At 43.8% G+C, this 20,465-nt stretch overlaps 1 protein-coding gene and 4 long non-coding RNA genes across 5 annotated transcripts; 1 reads left to right on the forward strand and 4 right to left on the reverse strand.

The window, feature by feature from the left end:
- The first annotated feature begins 1,497 nt into the window (after positions 1-1,497).
- LOC124475695 (pentraxin fusion protein-like) lies at positions 1,498-3,599 on the forward strand. The gene is given in 5 exon segments (XM_047032484.1): positions 1,498-1,659; positions 2,316-2,443; positions 2,603-2,672; positions 2,775-2,967; positions 2,969-3,599. Coding segments are annotated over 4 exon segments (669 nt in total). The 5' UTR covers positions 1,498-1,659; positions 2,316-2,440; the 3' UTR covers positions 3,372-3,599.
- Positions 3,600-5,966: 2,367 nt separating this feature from the next.
- LOC124475801 lies at positions 5,967-6,418 on the reverse strand. The gene is made up of 3 exons (XR_006956972.1): positions 6,377-6,418; positions 6,182-6,295; positions 5,967-6,006 (listed from the first exon to the last, which is right to left on the reverse strand). It is a non-coding gene; the product is annotated as an uncharacterized LOC124475801 (long non-coding RNA).
- A 61-nt stretch (positions 6,419-6,479) lies between these two features.
- On the reverse strand, positions 6,480-7,704 carry LOC124475800. Its single transcript, XR_006956971.1, has 4 exons — positions 7,600-7,704; positions 7,350-7,472; positions 6,772-7,240; positions 6,480-6,520 (listed from the first exon to the last, which is right to left on the reverse strand). It is a non-coding gene; the product is annotated as an uncharacterized LOC124475800 (long non-coding RNA).
- Positions 7,705-18,449: 10,745 nt separating this feature from the next.
- On the reverse strand, positions 18,450-18,901 carry LOC124476134. The gene is made up of 3 exons (XR_006957009.1): positions 18,860-18,901; positions 18,665-18,778; positions 18,450-18,489 (listed from the first exon to the last, which is right to left on the reverse strand). It is a non-coding gene; the product is annotated as an uncharacterized LOC124476134 (long non-coding RNA).
- A 61-nt stretch (positions 18,902-18,962) lies between these two features.
- LOC124476133 lies at positions 18,963-20,187 on the reverse strand. The gene is made up of 4 exons (XR_006957008.1): positions 20,083-20,187; positions 19,833-19,955; positions 19,255-19,723; positions 18,963-19,003 (listed from the first exon to the last, which is right to left on the reverse strand). It is a non-coding gene; the product is annotated as an uncharacterized LOC124476133 (long non-coding RNA).
- Between the last annotated feature and the right edge of the window lie 278 nt (positions 20,188-20,465).

Consider the following 20,465-nt stretch of genomic DNA (forward strand, 5'->3'; position numbering starts at 1 on the left):
TTGGGTGGAGTCCGTCAGCTTGAAAACGGTCTGCACAGTTCCAGAACACATTGAAATTATCGATAAATCTCAGTTTGTGTGCCAGACAGACAGATGCCAACCATGTGTTGAAAGATAGTAGTCGACTGAAGGCTTCTTTTCCTCTTCAAAAGCATGCAATTGGTCCACTGATGAATACATCTTGATATCTGTTGAGTGTGTTCAGTAGCTGGGTGAAACGTTTTTTAAGTATCTCAGTGCCAGTTTTCTTGTGTAGGATATCAAACGAGCCAGTGTGGATGATAATCTTAGGGTTGTTTGGTTTATTGTTGAGGATTGTTAGTACCTCTGACGACAGTTCCTTGACAGATGTGTTGCAAAGACAAATATTTTCTGTCTTTGCCAGTTTAACACGTGCTGTCATGGCATCTCCAATCAAGATAGTGGCAATGTGTGGTGTTGTGTTTGCATTTCTAACGTTTGCCTTATTTGTAGCTGCGGAGCCAGTTCTTCGTCGTAGCAGACGATGATATGTTGGATTTGCATGTGTGTAGTAGCTACCATCATGGTGTGTCGGTAATCCGGGCTCTTCATGTTGGTTAGCTGCGTGGCTAGCACGCTAGAAGGTGAGGTGATGCGGGAAGAGTTTCTGCCTCGCTTTTTTGGCTTTTTATCCTTGGCGCCAGTCCCATCTCCGATGAAGGTAGAAGCAGCGCTAGGCCTCTTTGGTTTAGCGCCGAGAGCAGGCCATGACTCATCTGGTCGATCGGCCGGTGGAGAGAAAGCTGGTTCCAAGGGTGGCTCATTAGCCGGTAGCTTAGCCTCCGGGCAAGGTAGCATGGAATCTATAAAGTCTTCGGTCTCTCTGATATCTAAAAGGGTTCTGACTCTTAACTCCAGTTCGACTATCCTCTGAGTAAGTTGTTTGCAGTCGTTGCAAGCCATAGTTCTACAGGGAACACGCTTTACCTTGCTTGCCTGTGGTCAGTCTGGGAGAGCAGCCCAAAATACTTGTTTCCCTTGTTCTTCAGTCCCTCAGGTTGTTCCTTTTTGTGGTTGTAGTCAATTCACTTGATTTTGAATAATATCATCGAAAACTATCCAAATTACTGAAACTTCAGAGCATTTCTCCGTGAAGCCAAGCAGGGAAGCAAGCAGGGAAGGTCAGGGGGAGGAGAGGGAACGAAAATGCGACTGCCTTCGTTGAGAGTCAAGTTGAATGAGGAGGAAGGCCACAATCATGACCACCAACAAAACTCAGCAAGGATTGTTCTTGCTCCGGCTTTAACTTATGGATATTCGACAGCGTTGCCACAACCGCAGAATAGCTTCGCTCGCATCGTTCTCCGCTGCCATTACTGAACTACTACTCAAACTAGTGCACAACATCAACGTCATCGTTCTCAGCCACTCCCTCTGTTCGCTGATTGGACCTACAAAAAATGTGTTTCTGAAAACCGACTGATGCACTGAAATCCCAGACCTAGTACAGAAGCAAAATCAAAATTGAGCGGAAGTATCAGAAAATAGCACTATTGTATCTGGGTAAGATTTAACGCAATAACCAATGAAAAAAAAGCATCCTGGAATTGTTCATGTGATTCTGCTACAACGTCTTCAGAAAGTTTCGTTCATCCACAGAGCAAACCACTGGAGCTCAAGCATCACTTTGAGCACAGAGTAAGTCATGATCTCCTGTTTTAATGTTCCAACTAATTCACAACTTGTTTGACACAAACATAAAACTGTAACTAATAACCAGGATCCAGTTCCTACGGTGTGTGTTTACCTTCTAGGATGGCTGTTAGTTTAACAGACCGGTAAGAGATTAAACACAGCTGGAGAGCATATATGCTAGGCATATATCTACAAAATAAGTCAATTTTACAAGCTCAAACACAGACTCTCTCTCTCTCTCTTACCCCCCCCCCCCCCCACACACACACACACACACACACACACAAACACACAGAAATTGAATAGATACTTTGTATTTGGTTGAATTGTCAGTGCCATGTGTCAAATATGTTGTTCTGCAAGTCAGAGCAATTATTAATAACAACAACACAAACACTAATAATAACACAATTAATGAAACACCCCCAGTCCCTCGACCCATACAACCCCCCCTCCCCCCCTTTTTGACCTCCTGACGGGAAAGGAGGGGGTGTCACTCTTGCATGATGGGGCATGCAGGGCGAGAGATTTTCCTCATATCGGTCTATATAATGGGGCGTCCAAGATATTATTGCTTATTGTGTGTCTACATGTATTGCTGCTGCCGTGCTGAATAAACATCAAGCCATCTTGAGCTGAAAGATATTCTGTCTCCAAAGACTTGATCTAAATCCTTCTGAACAAAACTCCTACACGTTCGATCTACTGAGAAACCAGATACACCAATAACTACCACAGCCAGCCTGACTGAGTGACCATCACAAGGCCCTCTGGAGAAATAAACATGGTAAGAAATGTTATCTTTATGTTTGAGTTATTCCAATACATCTTACTCTGTTGAACGCTGAACAGTGGATATGTGTATTTGGGCACCAAAACTAGTTGTATTACGAGACAGTGTGTGTTTTTGTTAATAGTTTGTCATTTGTCTGCTTTGTCTTGGAAGAGTGTCTGCAGTGACAAGGTTGCTGGTATTCTCATGCTTTGCTTCTTTGGCCTGTGTTCAGCCAGTAAAGGTATGATTTTGAGCATTATGTGAAAAAGGATGATGTCGATCGGTGCCTGTGACAGTTGTAAAGGAAAACAAGTGTGTGCGTGTGTGCTAATGGCCTGTACAGTGGGTCTGGGTGGCAAGGTCCTGGTCTTCCCTTCCGAGACAGACTTCAGCTTTGTGACCCTGATCACCCAGAAGAAGATGGAGCTGCGCTCGTTCACGCTGTGCATGCGCGTTGCCACGGAGCTGCAGGGCGAGCGCGAGATCATCCTCTTCGCCTACCGCACCTCAGCCTACGACGAGCTCAACGTGTGGCGCGATATCCTTTTACATGAGCGAGGGCGGCGTCCTCTTCCACCTGCCACCCCTCTCCACCATCCGCACCAGCCTCTGCGTCACCTGGGAGTCCAGCTCTGGGCTGTCGGCCTTCTGGGTGGACGGCCGGCGCAGCACCTACCAGGTGTACAAGCCCGGCCACAAAGTGAGGCCCAAGGGCACCGTCCTCCTTGGGCAGGACCCAGACAAGCACCTGGGGAACTTCGAAGCTGCGCAGAGCTTCGTGGGGGAGGTGATCGATGTCAACATGTGGGACTACGTGCGCCACAGGAGCCAGGTCCAAGCCTGGCACCACGGCCACCTTGTCCCCAAGGGCAACATCTTTGACTGGGCCACCATAGAGTACCAGCTGAATGAGAAAGTGATGGTGGTGGATGATGTCTGACCTGGGGGCAGGGGTGGGGGGGGAGAAAGGTGTAGTGTTTGATTCCGCTATGTCCTTGGGGCATCACTCTAAACAAGTAGTTAGAAACTGTTTTTTCCAACTGAGGAATATTTCCTAATTAAGAAAAGTAGTGTCCAAGGGTGAACTGGAGATGATTATTCATGCTTTTATTTCTTCTCGATTATATTATTGTAATAGTCTTTAACCTATTCTCATGTATATGAATAAATGGTGAAATCAATCGTGTGTGTGTTGACTGAACTAATGGTTTCCCTCAGTTCAAGTGTTGGTGTTCCCTCAGACATGTTGACCCTGTAGGGGGTTAAATATTGTCCAAACAACCAAAACGAATTCCCCTACGGTTTAAAGGAAGATGGGAAACTGACACCAATTCCACTGTCCACTGTGTCTGAACACTCAGTAGTAGAATGTGAGCCAGCATGGCTGGTCTCTTCACTGCTTATGTTAGCGGTGTGTTGCCTTGTTGGACAAAAAGGGGTCGCTGCTTTGAGGACAGAGTTGAGAAGACATTTGCCAATTAAATGTACAGTAATCTTCAATGTTTGTTTCTTTTCAGCTTTTTTTAATGAACTACTACAGTTCGCCAATGTTCAATTATTTCAGCTAGCGTAAAATCAGTTTTAAGACCGTTCTTGTCTTTCTTGCTCAATTCAGATAACATTCGGTTAACGCTAACTTCTTCCCATAGGTCAAGTAATTTGTTAACTTCAGTTTCCCATTACATTTTTGTTCATTTCATGCAGGAGTTAATATCAGAAACTAGTAATAGGCTACTACCAACTTGAGCTGTGTGTGTCATCCAAAAATACTACCAGTGTAACTATTTCTTTTGTCATGCCGTATTAATATTACAAGGGCGAAATCTGTCATTAATGGTTTAACCAAAAGAAAGAATTTGCTGGAAAGGAAATGATGGTAGAAATGTGTGAAAGTTAGAATAGAAAGTTGTGTCCAGTCAACCTTGAGTCTTATGTAATGAGTTTGTGTGACAAAGACAATTGGTTCAGTTACACCAAATAATAAGTATCCACAGTGGACCTTTTTTTATTCAGTCCACTACGTTTTCGACTGAAACATACAATCGCAATTCATATGAAATGGACATTCAAATGTAAATATCCTAATACAGACGTCAAATGATGCAGTTCTAATGATGATGCTATACAAGCTAGTTTTAATTAACTCAACAAGCAATTAATTTCCAGATGTGATAAGTTGCCATTTATTCTCCACTTTTTTCTGGACCTTTTTATGATCTAATGTATTCGTAGGGTAAAGAAGGTTGCAGTCTAGAAGACAGTCTACTCTCAGAAAGCCAACGAGAGAGGGAGAAAGAGAGAGAGTGAGATGTGAGATAGAGAGAGAGTGAGAGAGTGAGAGAGTGAGAGAATGAGAGAGAGAGAGAGAGAGAGAGAGAGAGAGAGAGAGAGAGAGAGAGAGAGAGAGAAAGAAAGTGAGTAAGAGAGTGAGAGAAATAGAGAGAGATTGAGTAAGAGAGTGAGAGATAGAGAGAGAGAGAGAGAGAGAGAGAGAGAGAGAGAGAGAGAGAGAGAGAGAGTAAGAGAAAGTGAGTAAGAGAGTGAGAAAAATAGAGAGAGAGAGAGAGAGAGACAGAGAGAGATAGAGAGAGAGAGAGAGAGAGAGAGAGAGAGAGAGAGAGAGAGAGAGAGAGAGAGAGAGAGAAAGAAAGTGAGTCAGTATTTCTTCATGTTCTTTGGGTCCACCCTCTTTGACAGGATGTAGTCATCTGGCAGTCTGATAAACTCCCTGGAAGCCTCCATCCTAAGCCACATAGAGAAATTTAGCATTTCATACTTCATGACCAAACTCTGTTCTATTCTCCCCTAAACTTTGCAGTAGTGCCCCAGTCGCGAAGGGTGTTACCTGTCAAGTGAGTCCAGCTCCTCTCACTCTGAGCGCATCATCTGGCCCTCCGCCCGTTTCTGCTCTCTGAGCAGCTTTTTACGGATTGCAGACAACTTACAGAGGACTTCCCTCTCGTACTCTGGTAGGCAGCCTGACACACGTACACACACAATCACATACCAACATACCAACTAATCCACAATGTGTTGGTTCTAGCTATTTGGAACATTTAGTGTTTTTGTGTGTGTGTTACCTGCAGCTCTCAACTCCTTCCTAACAGCTGGGACAGAAGCTGTCTGGGATTGGAGCCCTGAAAGAGAACCCTTCTAAAAGGTGTGTGGGGGGGGAGAGAGACATCAGTTTATACCTGTTTTCAGACAATGCTCTCCATACTACGTTTATGGTTTATACAAGCGGTAACTTACAGACATGGGGGTGGTGGGGCATTTGCTGTCCATGCTGGGGGGACTGGGGGTGGACTGGGGGGCCCTGTGTCTCTTCTGGAGGGTGGGGATGGGGGGCGAGATCTCCCTTCGCATCTGCAGATAGACAGTAAGATGGGGATCATACTGATATTTCTGTTTGTTCAAATCTTTCTAATCAAGTTGTGTGGTCCTCTCACCTCTTGAATGCGCGCCTGTCTCTCTTTCTCGTAGCGCGTCCTCCCAGCAGCAATCTCCTCTTCCTCTACCCTTTTCTTCTTCTTGTCCTTTGCGAGACGGACCAGCTCCTTGTTTTTGTCCGTTTGCTGTTGCAAGAAGAAGACCAAACTTTATTTAGCTAATAACAGCTGAGTCACAAGAACACTCCTGAAAGAGAACATTCCTAAAAGGTGTCTGTGGGGGACAGAGACATGTGTTTCTACCTGTTTTCAGATGATGCACTCCACAGTACGTTTATGGTTTATACAAGCGGTAACTTACAGACATGGAGGAGGTGGATCGTCTGCTGTCCATGCTGGGGGGACTGGAGGTGGACTGGGGGGTCCTGTGTCTCTTCTGGAGCGTGGGGATGGGAGGCGAGATCTCCCTTCGCACCTGCAGATAGACAGTAAGATGGGGATCATACTGATATTTCTGTTTGTTTAACTTTCTAATAAAGTTTTGTGGTCCTCTCACCTCTTGAATGCGCGTCTGTCTCTCTTTCTCATAGCGCATCCTCCCAGCAGCAATCTCATTCTCCTCCACCTCTTTCTTCTTCTTCTCCACCTCTTTCTTCTTCTCCTCTGCAAGACGGACCAGCTCCTTGTTTTTGCCCCTTTTCTGTTGCAAGAAGAAGACCAAACTTTATTGAGCTAATTACAGCTGAGTCACAAGAACATGTTACACTCGCTTAAAATCAACCCTTACGTGTATTGTCCACACCATAAAAATCCAATTCTACTATCAAGATTGTTCAGCATTGTTATTCAAGAGTGTGTGGTCCACATAAGATAAGTTGTATACTGTATATTGCAAAGGCATATACAATAATGTCTGCCAAATCCCTCTTAGCCAATCAGTGCCCAGCTGACCTCCATCTCCTTGAGTTTTCGGATCTCCTTCTCCTCGTCAAACTCCCTCTTCATTTGAGCCCTCTGCTCTGCCAGCCTCCTCTCCTCCTTCGCCTCCTCCAGGCGTAGCTTCTCCCTCTCCTCTGCCTCCCTAAGGTGCTTCTCCTCAATCTGGGCAGGGCCCGAAAGGTAAACAGTTTGTTATACAACATCGTGTACCTGTGTGTGTGTGTGTGTGGGGGTGTGTGTTTGTGTACAGTACACAACATCCTTTAAATCAATGGCTTGTTGAAGCTAAAAGACCCAACAGCCACCAGAGGCCAGGGTCTTGAAATCTGTACATAACACATCCCAAACCATACCATACCACACTGTACCTGTTGTTTTAGGCCAAGCTTATACTTATCCAGTTCAGTGAGTTGATGAAGCGTTGGCTGGTTAGGAAACACATTTCCTCTGGCAAACATGGAGGTCTGGACAGGGGCAAAACCTGCAAAGATAAAGTAGAACAGTCATATGCATTGTGTGTACGTGTGTATTACATTCGCGTGAAATGATGTGATGTCTGCAGTGTGCCAGCTGGTGCATTGACTGTCTACCAGAGACTGTGTTGATGGGAGGCAGTCTGTCCTCCCTCAGGATGGGCCTGGTGGCTTCTTTCAGAGAGGTCTCGGGGTTCAGCCAAGCTTCCTCATTCTGCCTGTGCATCTGCTTCAGGTCAGCTAGACAGGCAGAGTACAGTCAGACACTTTACACAGAAATATATGCCATCAATTGAACTCCAATCAACTTATGCAATCCTGTAGGGTGAGCCAACATGGAATGTAAGTGAAACATGCTACAACGTACTAATGAGGTCCCCTTGGGTGTCTCTGAGGGGTGCGCCGCACCCTCCCCGGCCCCATGGGTCATAATTTTTTATTTCGGCCTCCAGCTTGGCCTCAGCCCGGTCCCTCTCAGCCTTCTCCAGCCTCCGGCGCTCCTGCTTCTCCTGGATCTGCAGGGATTCAAGGTTATGAAGGAATTTGGTGAGGAATACTGACTCCCCTGGAACTACATGTACCAGAGGTTTGAGGATAGACTCAGTCAGCGTACACAATGACAACATCATGAACATGAGACTTTCATCTTGCACAACTAGAATAATTCATCCTTTGTGAATAAAGATGGTCTTGTATTTACCTTTATCAGGTTATAAAAGCATAAAGATTATTTCATTATGAAACAGAGTCGCTAAAGGCTCTAAATGGGAAGGATCCCCTTTGTGAATTCAAGTAACGTATAAAAAAAAAAACACAAATCTACTTTGATGTACAACTGCTCTGTTTCATCTGACCAAAAGGCTACCTACTCCCTTTTCTCTACCCTTTCTGTCAAAACCTTACATGCCTGCCCACCATCACAAGGTCCACCTTGGAATTTCATTCACCACATCTCAATTTCAACCACCACATCTCAATTTCAACCACCACATCTCAAAGTTGATGAAGAACATTCCATGTTCTACAGTTCAGTCCACATGATGGTGAGTTTGTTCTTTCAATCCCGAAACATTATCTATGAGCAGAACTAATTGCATTTGGGGTATTTTGGTACTGTATTCCAATATCCATATAGAGGTGGGGGGGAGGAGGTCACCTGCTGTTCCAGTTCCTCCTGATAAGTTGGCGCCCTCCGCTCAACAGGCCCCACCCTTCCCAGTCTGGTGGTCCTGCTCTCTCTATAGGGAGGTCCACCCTCCTCAGCCCAGGGACCCCTGCCCTCGGCCAGGTGTTGCCCCCAGTGCGCCCCTGTCTGCTGGTTAGCAAACAAACTGCAGGAAATGTCACTGGTCTGGACATGATCAGAACCTGCAAAGATGAAATATATTACAACCTTGTGTATTCCATGCACTTTAATGTATGTGTTATCTGCAATGTGCCAGCTGGTGCAGTGACTGTCTACCTGAGACTGTGTTTATAGGAGGCAGTCTGTCCTCTCTCAGGTTGGGCCTGGTGACATTTCTCTGAGAGGTCTCGGGGTTAAACCAAGCTTCCTCATTCTGCCTGTGCATCTGCTTCAGGTCAGCTAGACAGGCAAATCATAAGAAGTGTTTTAAATACAAAATTCAAAAGTAGCAGCAGACCAGCAAACATTTTTACCCCTGACTTCAAAACTGTTTAAAATGTGGCCCTCTACAAAGTGACTATATCAAATCATGTTATTTGTATAGCCCTTCTTACAATGTCACAGAGGGCTTCACAGATCAGATGAGCACCTATATATATACAGTGCCCTCCAAAAGTATTGGAACAGTGAGGCCAATTCCTTTATTTTTGCTGTAGACTGAAAACATTTGGGCTTGACATCAAACGATGAATGTGAAACCAGAGATCAACGTTTCAGCTTTTATTTCCAGGTATTTACATCAGGATCTGATGCACAAATTAGAAAATATCACCTTTTTGTTCGAACCCACCCATTTGTCACGTGAGCAAAAGTATTGGAACATATGACTGACAGGTGTGTTTTGTTGCCCAGGTGTGTCCTATTACATACATTATTCAATCAATAAATACCACTGAATGTCTACACTCAGGTTCAGATTGGGTAAGATAGGTTTTGTCTATGCAGACTGTATTCAGAGGTGAAAACAACATGAAAACCGGAGCGCTGTCTTTGGGTGAAAAACAAGCAATTGTGAGTCTTAGAGAAGATGGAAAATCAATCAGAGCCATTGCAGAAACATTGGCCATAGCCAGTACAACCATTTGGAATGTCCTGAAGAAGAAGAAAACTACTGGTGTACTAAGTAACAGACGTCGAACAGGTAGACCAAGGAAAACATCAGCAGTTGATGACAGAAACATTGTGAGAGCTGTAAAGAAAGACCCTAAAACAACTGTTAGTGAGATCAGCAACAACCTCCAGATGGCAGGAGTGAAGGTATCACTATCTACTGTTCGCAGAAGACTTCATGAACAAAAGTACAAGGGCTACACCAGAAGATGCAAACCACTCATTAGCAAGAAGAATAGGAAGGCCAGGCTGGAATTTGCCAAAAAGTACAGAGATGAACCTCAAAAATTCTGGGACAAAGTTTTATGGACTGATGAGACAAAGATTAACTTTTACCAAAGTGATGGAAAGGCTAAAGTTTGGAGAAAGAAAGGAACTGCTCATGATCCCAAACACACAAGCTCATCTGTGAAACACGGTGGAGGTAATGTCATGGCTTGGGCTTGCATGGCTTCTTCTAGGACGGGCTCATTAATCTTCATTGAGGATGTAACACATGATGGCAGCAGCAAAATGAACTCGGAAGTCTACAGAAACATTTTGTCTGCCAATTTAAGGAAAGATGCAACCAAACTGATTGGCAGAGCCTTCATCATGCAGCAAGATAACGACCCAAAACACACTGCCAAAACAACAAAGGAGTTCATCAGGGGCAAGAAATGGAAGGTATTAGACTGGCCAAGTCAATCTCCAGACTTAAACCCTATAGAGCATGCATTTTACCTGCTTAAGAGGAGACTGAAGGGAGGAACCCCACAAAACAAACAACAACTGAAAGAGGCTGCAGTGAAAGCCTGGGAAAGCATCAAAAAGGAAGAATGCAAAAGTTTGGTGACGTCAATGGGTCACAGACTTGCTGCAGTTATTGAAAGCAAAGGATTTGCAACTAAATATTAAGTCTTATTCACTTAAATATGTTTTAAGTATATCTGTTCCAATACTTTTGCTCACATGACAAATGGGTGGATTCAAACAAAATGTGATATTTTCTTAGTTGTGCATCAGATCCTGATGTAAATACCTGGAAATAAAAGCTGAAACGTTGATCTCTGGTCTCACGTTCATTATTTGATGTCAAGCCCAAATGTTTTCAGTCTACAGCAAAAATAAAGGAATTCGCCTCACTGTTCCAATACTTTTGGAGGGCACTGTATATATATATATATATATATTGGGATGAGCCTGCATCTCTCATCAATTTAACACAGAGCCACTTATGCAATCCTGAAAGGTGAGCCAACAATGAAGGTAAGTGAAACATGCTACAACGTACTTATGAGGTCCCCTCGGGTGTCTCTGAGGGGTGCGCCGCACCCTCCCCGGCCCCATGGGTTGTAGTTCTTCATTTCAGCCTCCATCTTGGCCTCAGCCCAGTCTCTTTCTTTCTTTTCCAGCCTCAGGCGCTCCTGCTTCTCCTGGATCTGGAGGGATTCAAGATTTTGAAGGAATATGGTGAGGAATACTGACTCCCCTGGAACCACATGTACCAGAGATTTGAGGATAGACCCAGCATAGATTGTGACATCATCGGTGAGACGGTCTAAATGGGATGAATCAAACTAACTTTCAAATGATGTTAAAAATCGATATAAATCTACAACTTTTATCATTGATCTGACCAAAACGTTCACTCCTCCATTCTCTGTACCATTCATGTCAAAACATTACATGCCCACCATCATTGCTCTACTTGTTTCAAACATAGACTAAAGTAAAACACAGAATCTTAACTCAAAGTTGAGCAAGAAAATTCCATGTATCTAAGTTCAGTCCATGTTTTGGTGAGTTTGTACCTTCAATACCAGTCACTTATCTATGAGCAGAATCAATACTATTTACAGTATTTTGCGTATGTTTGTACAGTATCCCAACTCATAGAAGGGAGGGGGGGTCACCTGCTGTTCTAGTTCCTCTTGGTACGTTGGTGCCCTCCACTCAACAGGCTCCACCCTTCCCAGTCTAGTGGTCCTGCTCTCTCTATAGGGACGTCCACCCTCCTCAGCCCAGGGACCCCTGCCCTCGGCCGGGTGGTGGCCCATGTACACCCCTCTCCCCCCTTCAGTCAGAGTGGAGGGATCTCTTCTGAGGGAGGCACCGTACTCCTAGGGAAGAGAGAAAAGGCTTCATGCTATGAGCTGTGATCCATTTAAAATGACATTTACTCGCTACAAATGAGGTGCCATTCACAGATGAGTATTCCTCTCACACCATTTTTGAAATAAAAGCCAGTCAGCTGTCTATACTCTACTGAATAAAGAGAAACTCACCCTTGTTTCCATGTAAGGACCATCTTGTTTAAAGTTAGGGTTAAGCTTCATTTTCTGAAACTTTGGCCCTCTGTTGCTTGAGGAAGTTCTCAAGTTCAGTTTTCTCAATTTTGCAGATGGAAAATTGTGAACACTTCTGTGAACACAAGACTGTGTTTACCTACTAGTATTTGGCAACTGGTAAGGCACACAGGTAGCCTAATTAAGGCTTCTCTTCCAACTAAAGCACACCAAAAGTTCTCACACATGATGATGTAACTCCCATATTTCTGACAGTGCTTGTTCTTAACTGTGCAATGACACTAATATTAGTGGTACGCATTAAGACCTTATCTCTGTACTGAGTTTCTGTTTGTGTCAGTCTTAGCTAATATCGGCTGCCAAAGAGCGTCAGGCGTGACATCATAATGCTTTGGAATGCCAAGATGTGTCCGTTGCTATGTCAACTTCTGATTATGATGTCACGCCTGATGCTTCTTTGCAGGGAAGTTCCCTATGGTAAAAGTGGGGTTGCGCGCACCCCGAAGGACGCGGATCGTTCTCTTGTGTATGCAAAATAAATCAGTGATTTTCCTTCCCAAACAGTCCTTTTGATGATTGGCCGACTGCAGTCTCAGTATCGAAAATAAATACATGCACTCTAGGCCTAGTGTATCAACAGAATGATATCATCACAATGTCTAATATGTCGGCTAAGGGATAACGTTAAAATAATATCATTAGACTACAAAATAACAGTGTGTGTGTGAATCGCGCATGGTCATTTACTTTTATTCGTAAGTTAAGTAATCATTTGTATCCCGCCTAAACAATTCATTCATTATTTTCATAAGTTACATCGGAAAGTCATCAATAGGCCTACAAAGTAGCTTGATTAGATCAGTAACACTCATGAAGCTTTAATGTATTTACGTAGATGGTTATTATGAAGATTTTTATCTCATTAGGCCTACATCTTACAATTCTTTGTCCAGAATGGTCTGAAATAAAATAATGTATTTACCTCAGTGTATTCCCTAAATGCTTTGAGGTGTGTGTGTCATCCAAAAATACTACCAGTGGAACAATTTCTGTTGTCATGCCGTATTACAGTTTTTCTCAATTGCTAAAACACTAAAACCCATTGGCTGAACAAAGTTCTCAGTGGGCTGAACTCATGTAGCTAATTGGCCTGTCAGAATCAGAAACGGATTTATTCGCCATGAAAGTTTGCACAGACAAGGAATTTGCTTTGGCAGGAGGGTGCATACAATAAACATATAGGAATCTTAAATGTAGATATATGGTTTAACTATACTAAGGATACATAAACTAGCAATACTAAGTGGAATACAATTAAAATAAAATATGCAATAAAATAAAATATAAGTTGCCATAAAAGAAAATATAACTTGCCAATTTACAGTGTAAAATACAATATAAAATACAAATATTACACTGTCTGTAATCAATACCTTAAACTATTTCACATGGTAAAACACAATTTGCGGATCTCACTTAGAATTTTTTAGCAAAATTCTAAACACATTCTCATTTTTAAAACGCTTTCTGCACTGTAATGCACATGTCATCAATACTGGTAAACACAAATGGCAACAATCAAATACAAATAGAGAAAACATGTCATTGACTAAACACAACCACTCAAAATTGATTTCACTTGTTTCAAATGATGTGACACAACTCATATATATATATATATATATGAGTTGTGTATAAGCCAGTTCAGAGAGTAAACAGGATGTTGAAGGTGGGAAAATAGTGCTTGTGATGTCGACAAAGTGCTTTGGCCTAACTCAGCCCAAAGACAAGAAGAAGCACATTGATCACATTTACTCCTTTGATTTTTGTCCCTTTTACTATAGTATTGTATACTGTAGTACAGTGCATTGTAGGCCGTATACTGTACAGTGAACAAATTGTATGGCCCTGAACATTGTGCTTTCCATTGGTTACAGTAACGGTACTGACTGCTCAATAGATTTTGAGCGTAGTAGCAAAAAATGTATCAGAAATGACTACTCTGCTTTGCTCAAATTTTTGTTGGTTCTTTCTCCTCCTTGTACCCCTATACAGTACGGTACCCTGCATCTCACTACTCACAACTCACTCTTGTTCTTTGTTGATATGAACCTGCAACCACTTAAAATATATTGAGCTGTCAGTACTGTTACTGTAACAAATAGAAAGCACAATGTCCAGGGCCATACAACTTGTTTATTGTACATTAGAGTAAAAAGGGACAAAAATCGAAGGAGTCATCATGTCATCAATGTGCATCTTCTTGTCTTTGGGCTGGGTCAGGCCAGCGCACTTCGTCGACATCACAAGCAATATTTTCTCTCCTGAGACAACGGGGGAAGAAGCCTCTTGTGTGCCGTATCCAGCCCTGACATGATTCCTCACCTATGTCATCACAGGCTAATTCCATGGCTTGCAGCAGATTTACCCTGGTGTAGGGTTGTCTATCATACACTTTCCATCTCCATGAGGAGAAAAACTCCTCAATCGCATTCAGGAAAGGCGAGTATGGAGGGAGGTACAAGGTCATAAACTGACCATTGATGTGGAACCATTCCCTTACCAGAGCAGCTTGGTGGAAACTGACATTGTCCAACACTATCACATAGGTGGGAATGGGATTCTCATTTAGCTCTTGACCCTGCTGCTCTTGAACCCGCTGCTCAAAAAAAATATGTCTTAGATTGGCAAGAAATCTGAGAAGATGCTGGGTGTTATATGGCCCGAGTGTAACATGGTGATGTAGAACACCATGGTTGCTGATAGCAGCACAGATTGTGACATTGCCACCTCGTTGACCAGGGACTTCAACAACGGCCTGCTGTCCAATAACGTTTCGGCCTCTCCTTCTCCTCTTCGTTAGATTGAAGCCTGCTTCATCGACAAAGATGAACTCATGGGGTCTCTCCAAGGATTCCGAGTCAAATATTGTCTGTGTAGGAATACAATATACTGTATGGAGAATTTTGTAAGTCGTACAGACACAGTGTTATATTGTAGAGTTCAATTAGGCCTACCGTATGCACTTCTGATTCACATACATTGTATGAACTGAAGAGTAATGTCATTCACGTAGTATGTGGCAGTACTGTCCACAATCTGGATTATAGTAAATGTGTCTGAAAGTACACTTACTTGCACATACTGAGCTCGCAGTTCTTTCAACCTTTGTGAGTTGCGCTCAAAAGGTACTCGGTATACCTGTTTTATTCGTATGCTGTAACGATGGAGGACACGGTCAAGTGTGTGTTGTCTTGTATGACTCGTTCCTGGATTTCTCAGAGTCGTATCAAATATTTTGAAGGACCATGCCCACTATAATGGTCTCTGCTCCGGAGTGAATATGGCTGTCCTTCCACCTGCATGTGGCAGCCTTGCAGTTCTACAGAAAATAGATGTGCAGTTACAAAAAATATTCATGCAGTACAATACATACAGTGATGAACTTTACAAATGTCTATTGAAACAGCTGCAATAGTGTAGTACAGTAAATCTGCAATGACAAAAATACAGTAGTATACTCTACCTGTTCTCTTCTCTGAATGTTCTTACTATGGTGGACACAGAAAATCGGCTCAAATTGGGGTGCACTCTAAGTCCTGCTTCCCTCATTGTCAGTCCATGGACTATAACATGGTCGATGACTGTTGCTCTAATTTCATCCAATATTTCCACTCTTTGTCTTCCTCTTCCTCTTTGTCCTCCTCTTCCTCTTACTTGCCCTCCTCCTCTTCCTCCTCGTCGCCCACCTCGAACACGCACTCGTCCTCGTCCTCTCACATTGTTTCTTCAATCCATTCTCAGACCTTCTCCTTCCCACCTTCAACAAACTGTTTGCTCTCAAAACTGCCTTATATTGGTTGTGTCACATCATTTGACATCAAGTGAAATCTATTTTGAGTGGTTGTGTTTAATCAATGACAGGGGTTCTCTATTGGTATGGGATTGTTGCCACTTGTGTTTACCAGTATGGATGACATGTGCATTAGAGTGCAGAATGTGTTTTGAGACTGAGAATGTGTTTAGGGTTTTGCTGAAAAGTCTAAGTGAGATCTGCAAATTGTGTTGTACCATGTGAAATAGTTTAAGGTATTGACAACAGACTGCACAATTAGCTACATGAGTTTAGGCAACTGACAACTTTGTTCAGACAATGGGTTTTAGTGTTTTAGCAATTGAGAAAAACTGTAATACCCTCCATCTCCCACGACCTCTCAATCACCCTGGGATCTGCGACGGTGACCCCTTCATCCTCTGCCATGAGCCTTGGGGTCACCATGGATGACGAGCATCAAGTCTCTCCTGCAGCCTTACACCCCCACCCGCCACCCACGGCCTTTTGCAGACAACCGCCTGGTGGTCCCACCGCTCAAGACCGACCGGTCCCAACACAAGCTCTTCTCCTGCCTGGCCCCCCAGTGATGGAATCAACTCCCCACCTCCATCAGAGACACAGACTGTCTCTCCACCTTCAAAAGAAGGCTCAAGAAGAAGGCTCAAGGCGCACTTGTTCCGGGAGTACAACGGTACTTAGGAATGGTTTGCTGAACCCAATGCTAGTTTCCTCAAGGATCACAATGAGTCTTGCTTAGAGACCTGTTGCTCTTGTTGGTTAGTTGTAACTGATTTGGACTGTTGTATTTGCAGCGAAATAGTCTATTTTAGTTGGTCTTATTTTTATTTTGACTGTTGCTTGCTTTTTCTACAGGTACACATGCACTTAGAGATTCATGTTGTTTAATTGTAACTTGCTTAACGACATGCTCTTATGGTTCTTCCCTTTGGCACTTATTTTTTGGTTGTTCACAATGTGTGCTTCTTGTTTTGGCTACCCGTAATGCTTTGGGGCTATCTTGTTGTTATTATCAGTGACCTATGCACTTTGTAAAGCTCTCTCTTGGAAATCGCTTTGGATAAAAGCGTCTGCTAAATGAATAAATGTAAATGTAATAAGTATCCACAGTGGACCTTTTTTTATTCAGTCCACTACGTTTTCAACTGAAACAATCGCAATTCACATAAAATGGACATTCAAATGTAAATAGCCTAATACAGACGTCAAATAATGCAGTTCTAATGATGATGCTATACAAGCTAGTTTTAATTAACTCAACAAGCATTTAATTTCCAGATGTGATAAGTTGCCATTTATTCTCCACTTTTTTTTGATCTAATGGATTCGTAGGGTAAAGAAGGTTGCAGATTACAAGGCACTCTACTCTCAGAATGCCAACGAGAGAGAGAGAGAGAGAGAGAGAGAGATGTGAGAGAGAATGAGAGATAGAGAGAGAGAGAGAGAGAGAGAGAGAGAGAGAGAGAGTAAGAGAGTGTGAGAGGGAGAAAGAATGAGAGATAGAGAGAGAGTGAGTAAGAGAGGAAGAGAGAATGAGAGAGTGAGACAGAGAGTGAGAAAGAGAGAGACAGAGAGAAAGTGAGTAAGAGAGTGAGAGAAATAGAGAGAGAGAGTAAGAGATTGAGTAAGAGAGTGAGAGATAGAGAGAGAGAGAGAGAGAGAGAGAGAGAGAGAGAGAGAGAGAGAGAGAGAGAGAGAAGAGAGAGAGAGAGAGAGAGAGAGTAAGAAAGTGAGTAAGAGAGTGAGAAAAAGAGAGAGAGTAAGAGATTGAGTAAGAGAGTGAGAGAAACAGAGAGAGAGAGAGAGAGAGAGAGAAAGACTGAGAGAGAGAGAGAGAGAGAGAGAGAGAGAGAGAGAGAGAGAGAGAGAGAGAGAGAGAGAGAGAGAGAAAGAAAGTGAGTCAGTATTTCTTCATGTTCTTTGGGTCCACCCTCTTTGACAGGATGTAGTCATCTGGCAGTCTGATAAACTCCCTGGAAGCCTCCATCCTAAGCCACATAGAGAAATTTAGCATTTCATACTTCATGACCAAACTCTGTTCTATTCTCCCCTAAACTTTGCAGTAGTGCCCCAGTCGCGAAGGGTGTTACCTGTCAAGTGAGTCCAGCTCCTCTCACTCTGAGCGCATCATCTGGCCCTCCGCCCGTTTCTGCTCTCTGAGCAGCTTTTTACGGATTGCAGACAACTTACAGAGGACTTCCCTCTCGTACTCTGGTAGGCAGCCTGACACACGTACACACACAATCACATACCAACATACCAACTAATCCACAATGTGTTGGTTCTAGCTATTTGGAACATTTAGTGTTTTTGTGTGTGTGTTACCTGCAGCTCTCAACTCCTTCCTAACAGCTGGGACAGAAGCTGTCTGGGATTGGAGCCCTGAAAGAGAACCCTTCTAAAAGGTGTGTGGGGGGGGAGAGAGACATCAGTTTATACCTGTTTTCAGACAATGCTCTCCATACTACGTTTATGGTTTATACAAGCGGTAACTTACAGACATGGGGGTGGTGGGGCATTTGCTGTCCATGCTGGGGGGACTGGGGGTGGACTGGGGGGCCCTGTGTCTCTTCTGGAGGGTGGGGATGGGGGGCGAGATCTCCCTTCGCATCTGCAGATAGACAGTAAGATGGGGATCATACTGATATTTCTGTTTGTTCAAATCTTTCTAATCAAGTTGTGTGGTCCTCTCACCTCTTGAATGCGCGCCTGTCTCTCTTTCTCGTAGCGCGTCCTCCCAGCAGCAATCTCCTCTTCCTCTACCCTTTTCTTCTTCTTGTCCTTTGCGAGACGGACCAGCTCCTTGTTTTTGTCCGTTTGCTGTTGCAAGAAGAAGACCAAACTTTATTTAGCTAATAACAGCTGAGTCACAAGAACACTCCTGAAAGAGAACATTCCTAAAAGGTGTCTGTGGGGGACAGAGACATGTGTTTCTACCTGTTTTCAGATGATGCACTCCACAGTACGTTTATGGTTTATACAAGCGGTAACTTACAGACATGGAGGAGGTGGATCGTCTGCTGTCCATGCTGGGGGGACTGGAGGTGGACTGGGGGGTCCTGTGTCTCTTCTGGAGCGTGGGGATGGGAGGCGAGATCTCCCTTCGCACCTGCAGATAGACAGTAAGATGGGGATCATACTGATATTTCTGTTTGTTTAACTTTCTAATAAAGTTTTGTGGTCCTCTCACCTCTTGAATGCGCGTCTGTCTCTCTTTCTCATAGCGCATCCTCCCAGCAGCAATCTCATTCTCCTCCACCTCTTTCTTCTTCTTCTCCACCTCTTTCTTCTTCTCCTCTGCAAGACGGACCAGCTCCTTGTTTTTGCCCCTTTTCTGTTGCAAGAAGAAGACCAAACTTTATTGAGCTAATTACAGCTGAGTCACAAGAACATGTTACACTCGCTTAAAATCAACCCTTACGTGTATTGTCCACACCATAAAAATCCAATTCTACTATCAAGATTGTTCAGCATTGTTATTCAAGAGTGTGTGGTCCACATAAGATAAGTTGTATACTGTATATTGCAAAGGCATATACAATAATGTCTGCCAAATCCCTCTTAGCCAATCAGTGCCCAGCTGACCTCCATCTCCTTGAGTTTTCGGATCTCCTTCTCCTCGTCAAACTCCCTCTTCATTTGAGCCCTCTGCTCTGCCAGCCTCCTCTCCTCCTTCGCCTCCTCCAGGCGTAGCTTCTCCCTCTCCTCTGCCTCCCTAAGGTGCTTCTCCTCAATCTGGGCAGGGCCCGAAAGGTAAACAGTTTGTTATACAACATCGTGTACCTGTGTGTGTGTGTGTGTGGGTGTGTGTGTTTGTGTACAGTACACAACATCCTTTAAATCAATGGCTTGTTGAAGCTAAAAGACCCAACAGCCACCAGAGGCCAGGGTCTTGAAATCTGTACATAACACATCCCAAACCATACCATACCACACTGTACCTGTTGTTTTAGGCCAAGCTTATACTTATCCAGTTCAGTGAGTTGATGAAGCGTTGGCTGGTTAGGAAACACATTTCCTCTGGCAAACATGGAGGTCTGGACAGGGGCAAAACCTGCAAAGATAAAGTAGAACAGTCATATGCATTGTGTGTACGTGTGTATTACATTCGCGTGAAATGATGTGATGTCTGCAGTGTGCCAGCTGGTGCATTGACTGTCTACCAGCGACTGTGTTGATGGGAGGCAGTCTGTCCTCCCTCAGGATGGGCCTGGTGGCTTCTTTCAGAGAGGTCTCGGGGTTCAGCCAAGCTTCCTCATTCTGCCTGTGCATCTGCTTCAGGTCAGCTAGACAGGCAGAGTACAGTCAGACACTTTACACAGAAATATATGCCATCAATTGAACTCCAATCAACTTATGCAATCCTGTAGGGTGAGCCAACATGGAATGTAAGTGAAACATGCTACAACGTACTAATGAGGTCCCCTTGGGTGTCTCTGAGGGGTGCGCCGCACCCTCCCCGGCCCCATGGGTCATAATTTTTTATTTCGGCCTCCAGCTTGGCCTCAGCCCGGTCCCTCTCAGCCTTCTCCAGCCTCCGGCGCTCCTGCTTCTCCTGGATCTGCAGGGATTCAAGGTTATGAAGGAATTTGGTGAGGAATACTGACTCCCCTGGAACTACATGTACCAGAGGTTTGAGGATAGACTCAGTCAGCGTACACAATGACAACATCATGAACATGAGACTTTCATCTTGCACAACTAGAATAATTCATCCTTTGTGAATAAAGATGGTCTTGTATTTACCTTTATCAGGTTATAAAAGCATAAAGATTATTTCATTATGAAACAGAGTC

Source organism: Hypomesus transpacificus, chromosome 13 (genome assembly GCF_021917145.1).
Source record: "Hypomesus transpacificus isolate Combined female chromosome 13, fHypTra1, whole genome shotgun sequence".
Taxonomy (NCBI): domain Eukaryota; kingdom Metazoa; phylum Chordata; class Actinopteri; order Osmeriformes; family Osmeridae; genus Hypomesus; species Hypomesus transpacificus.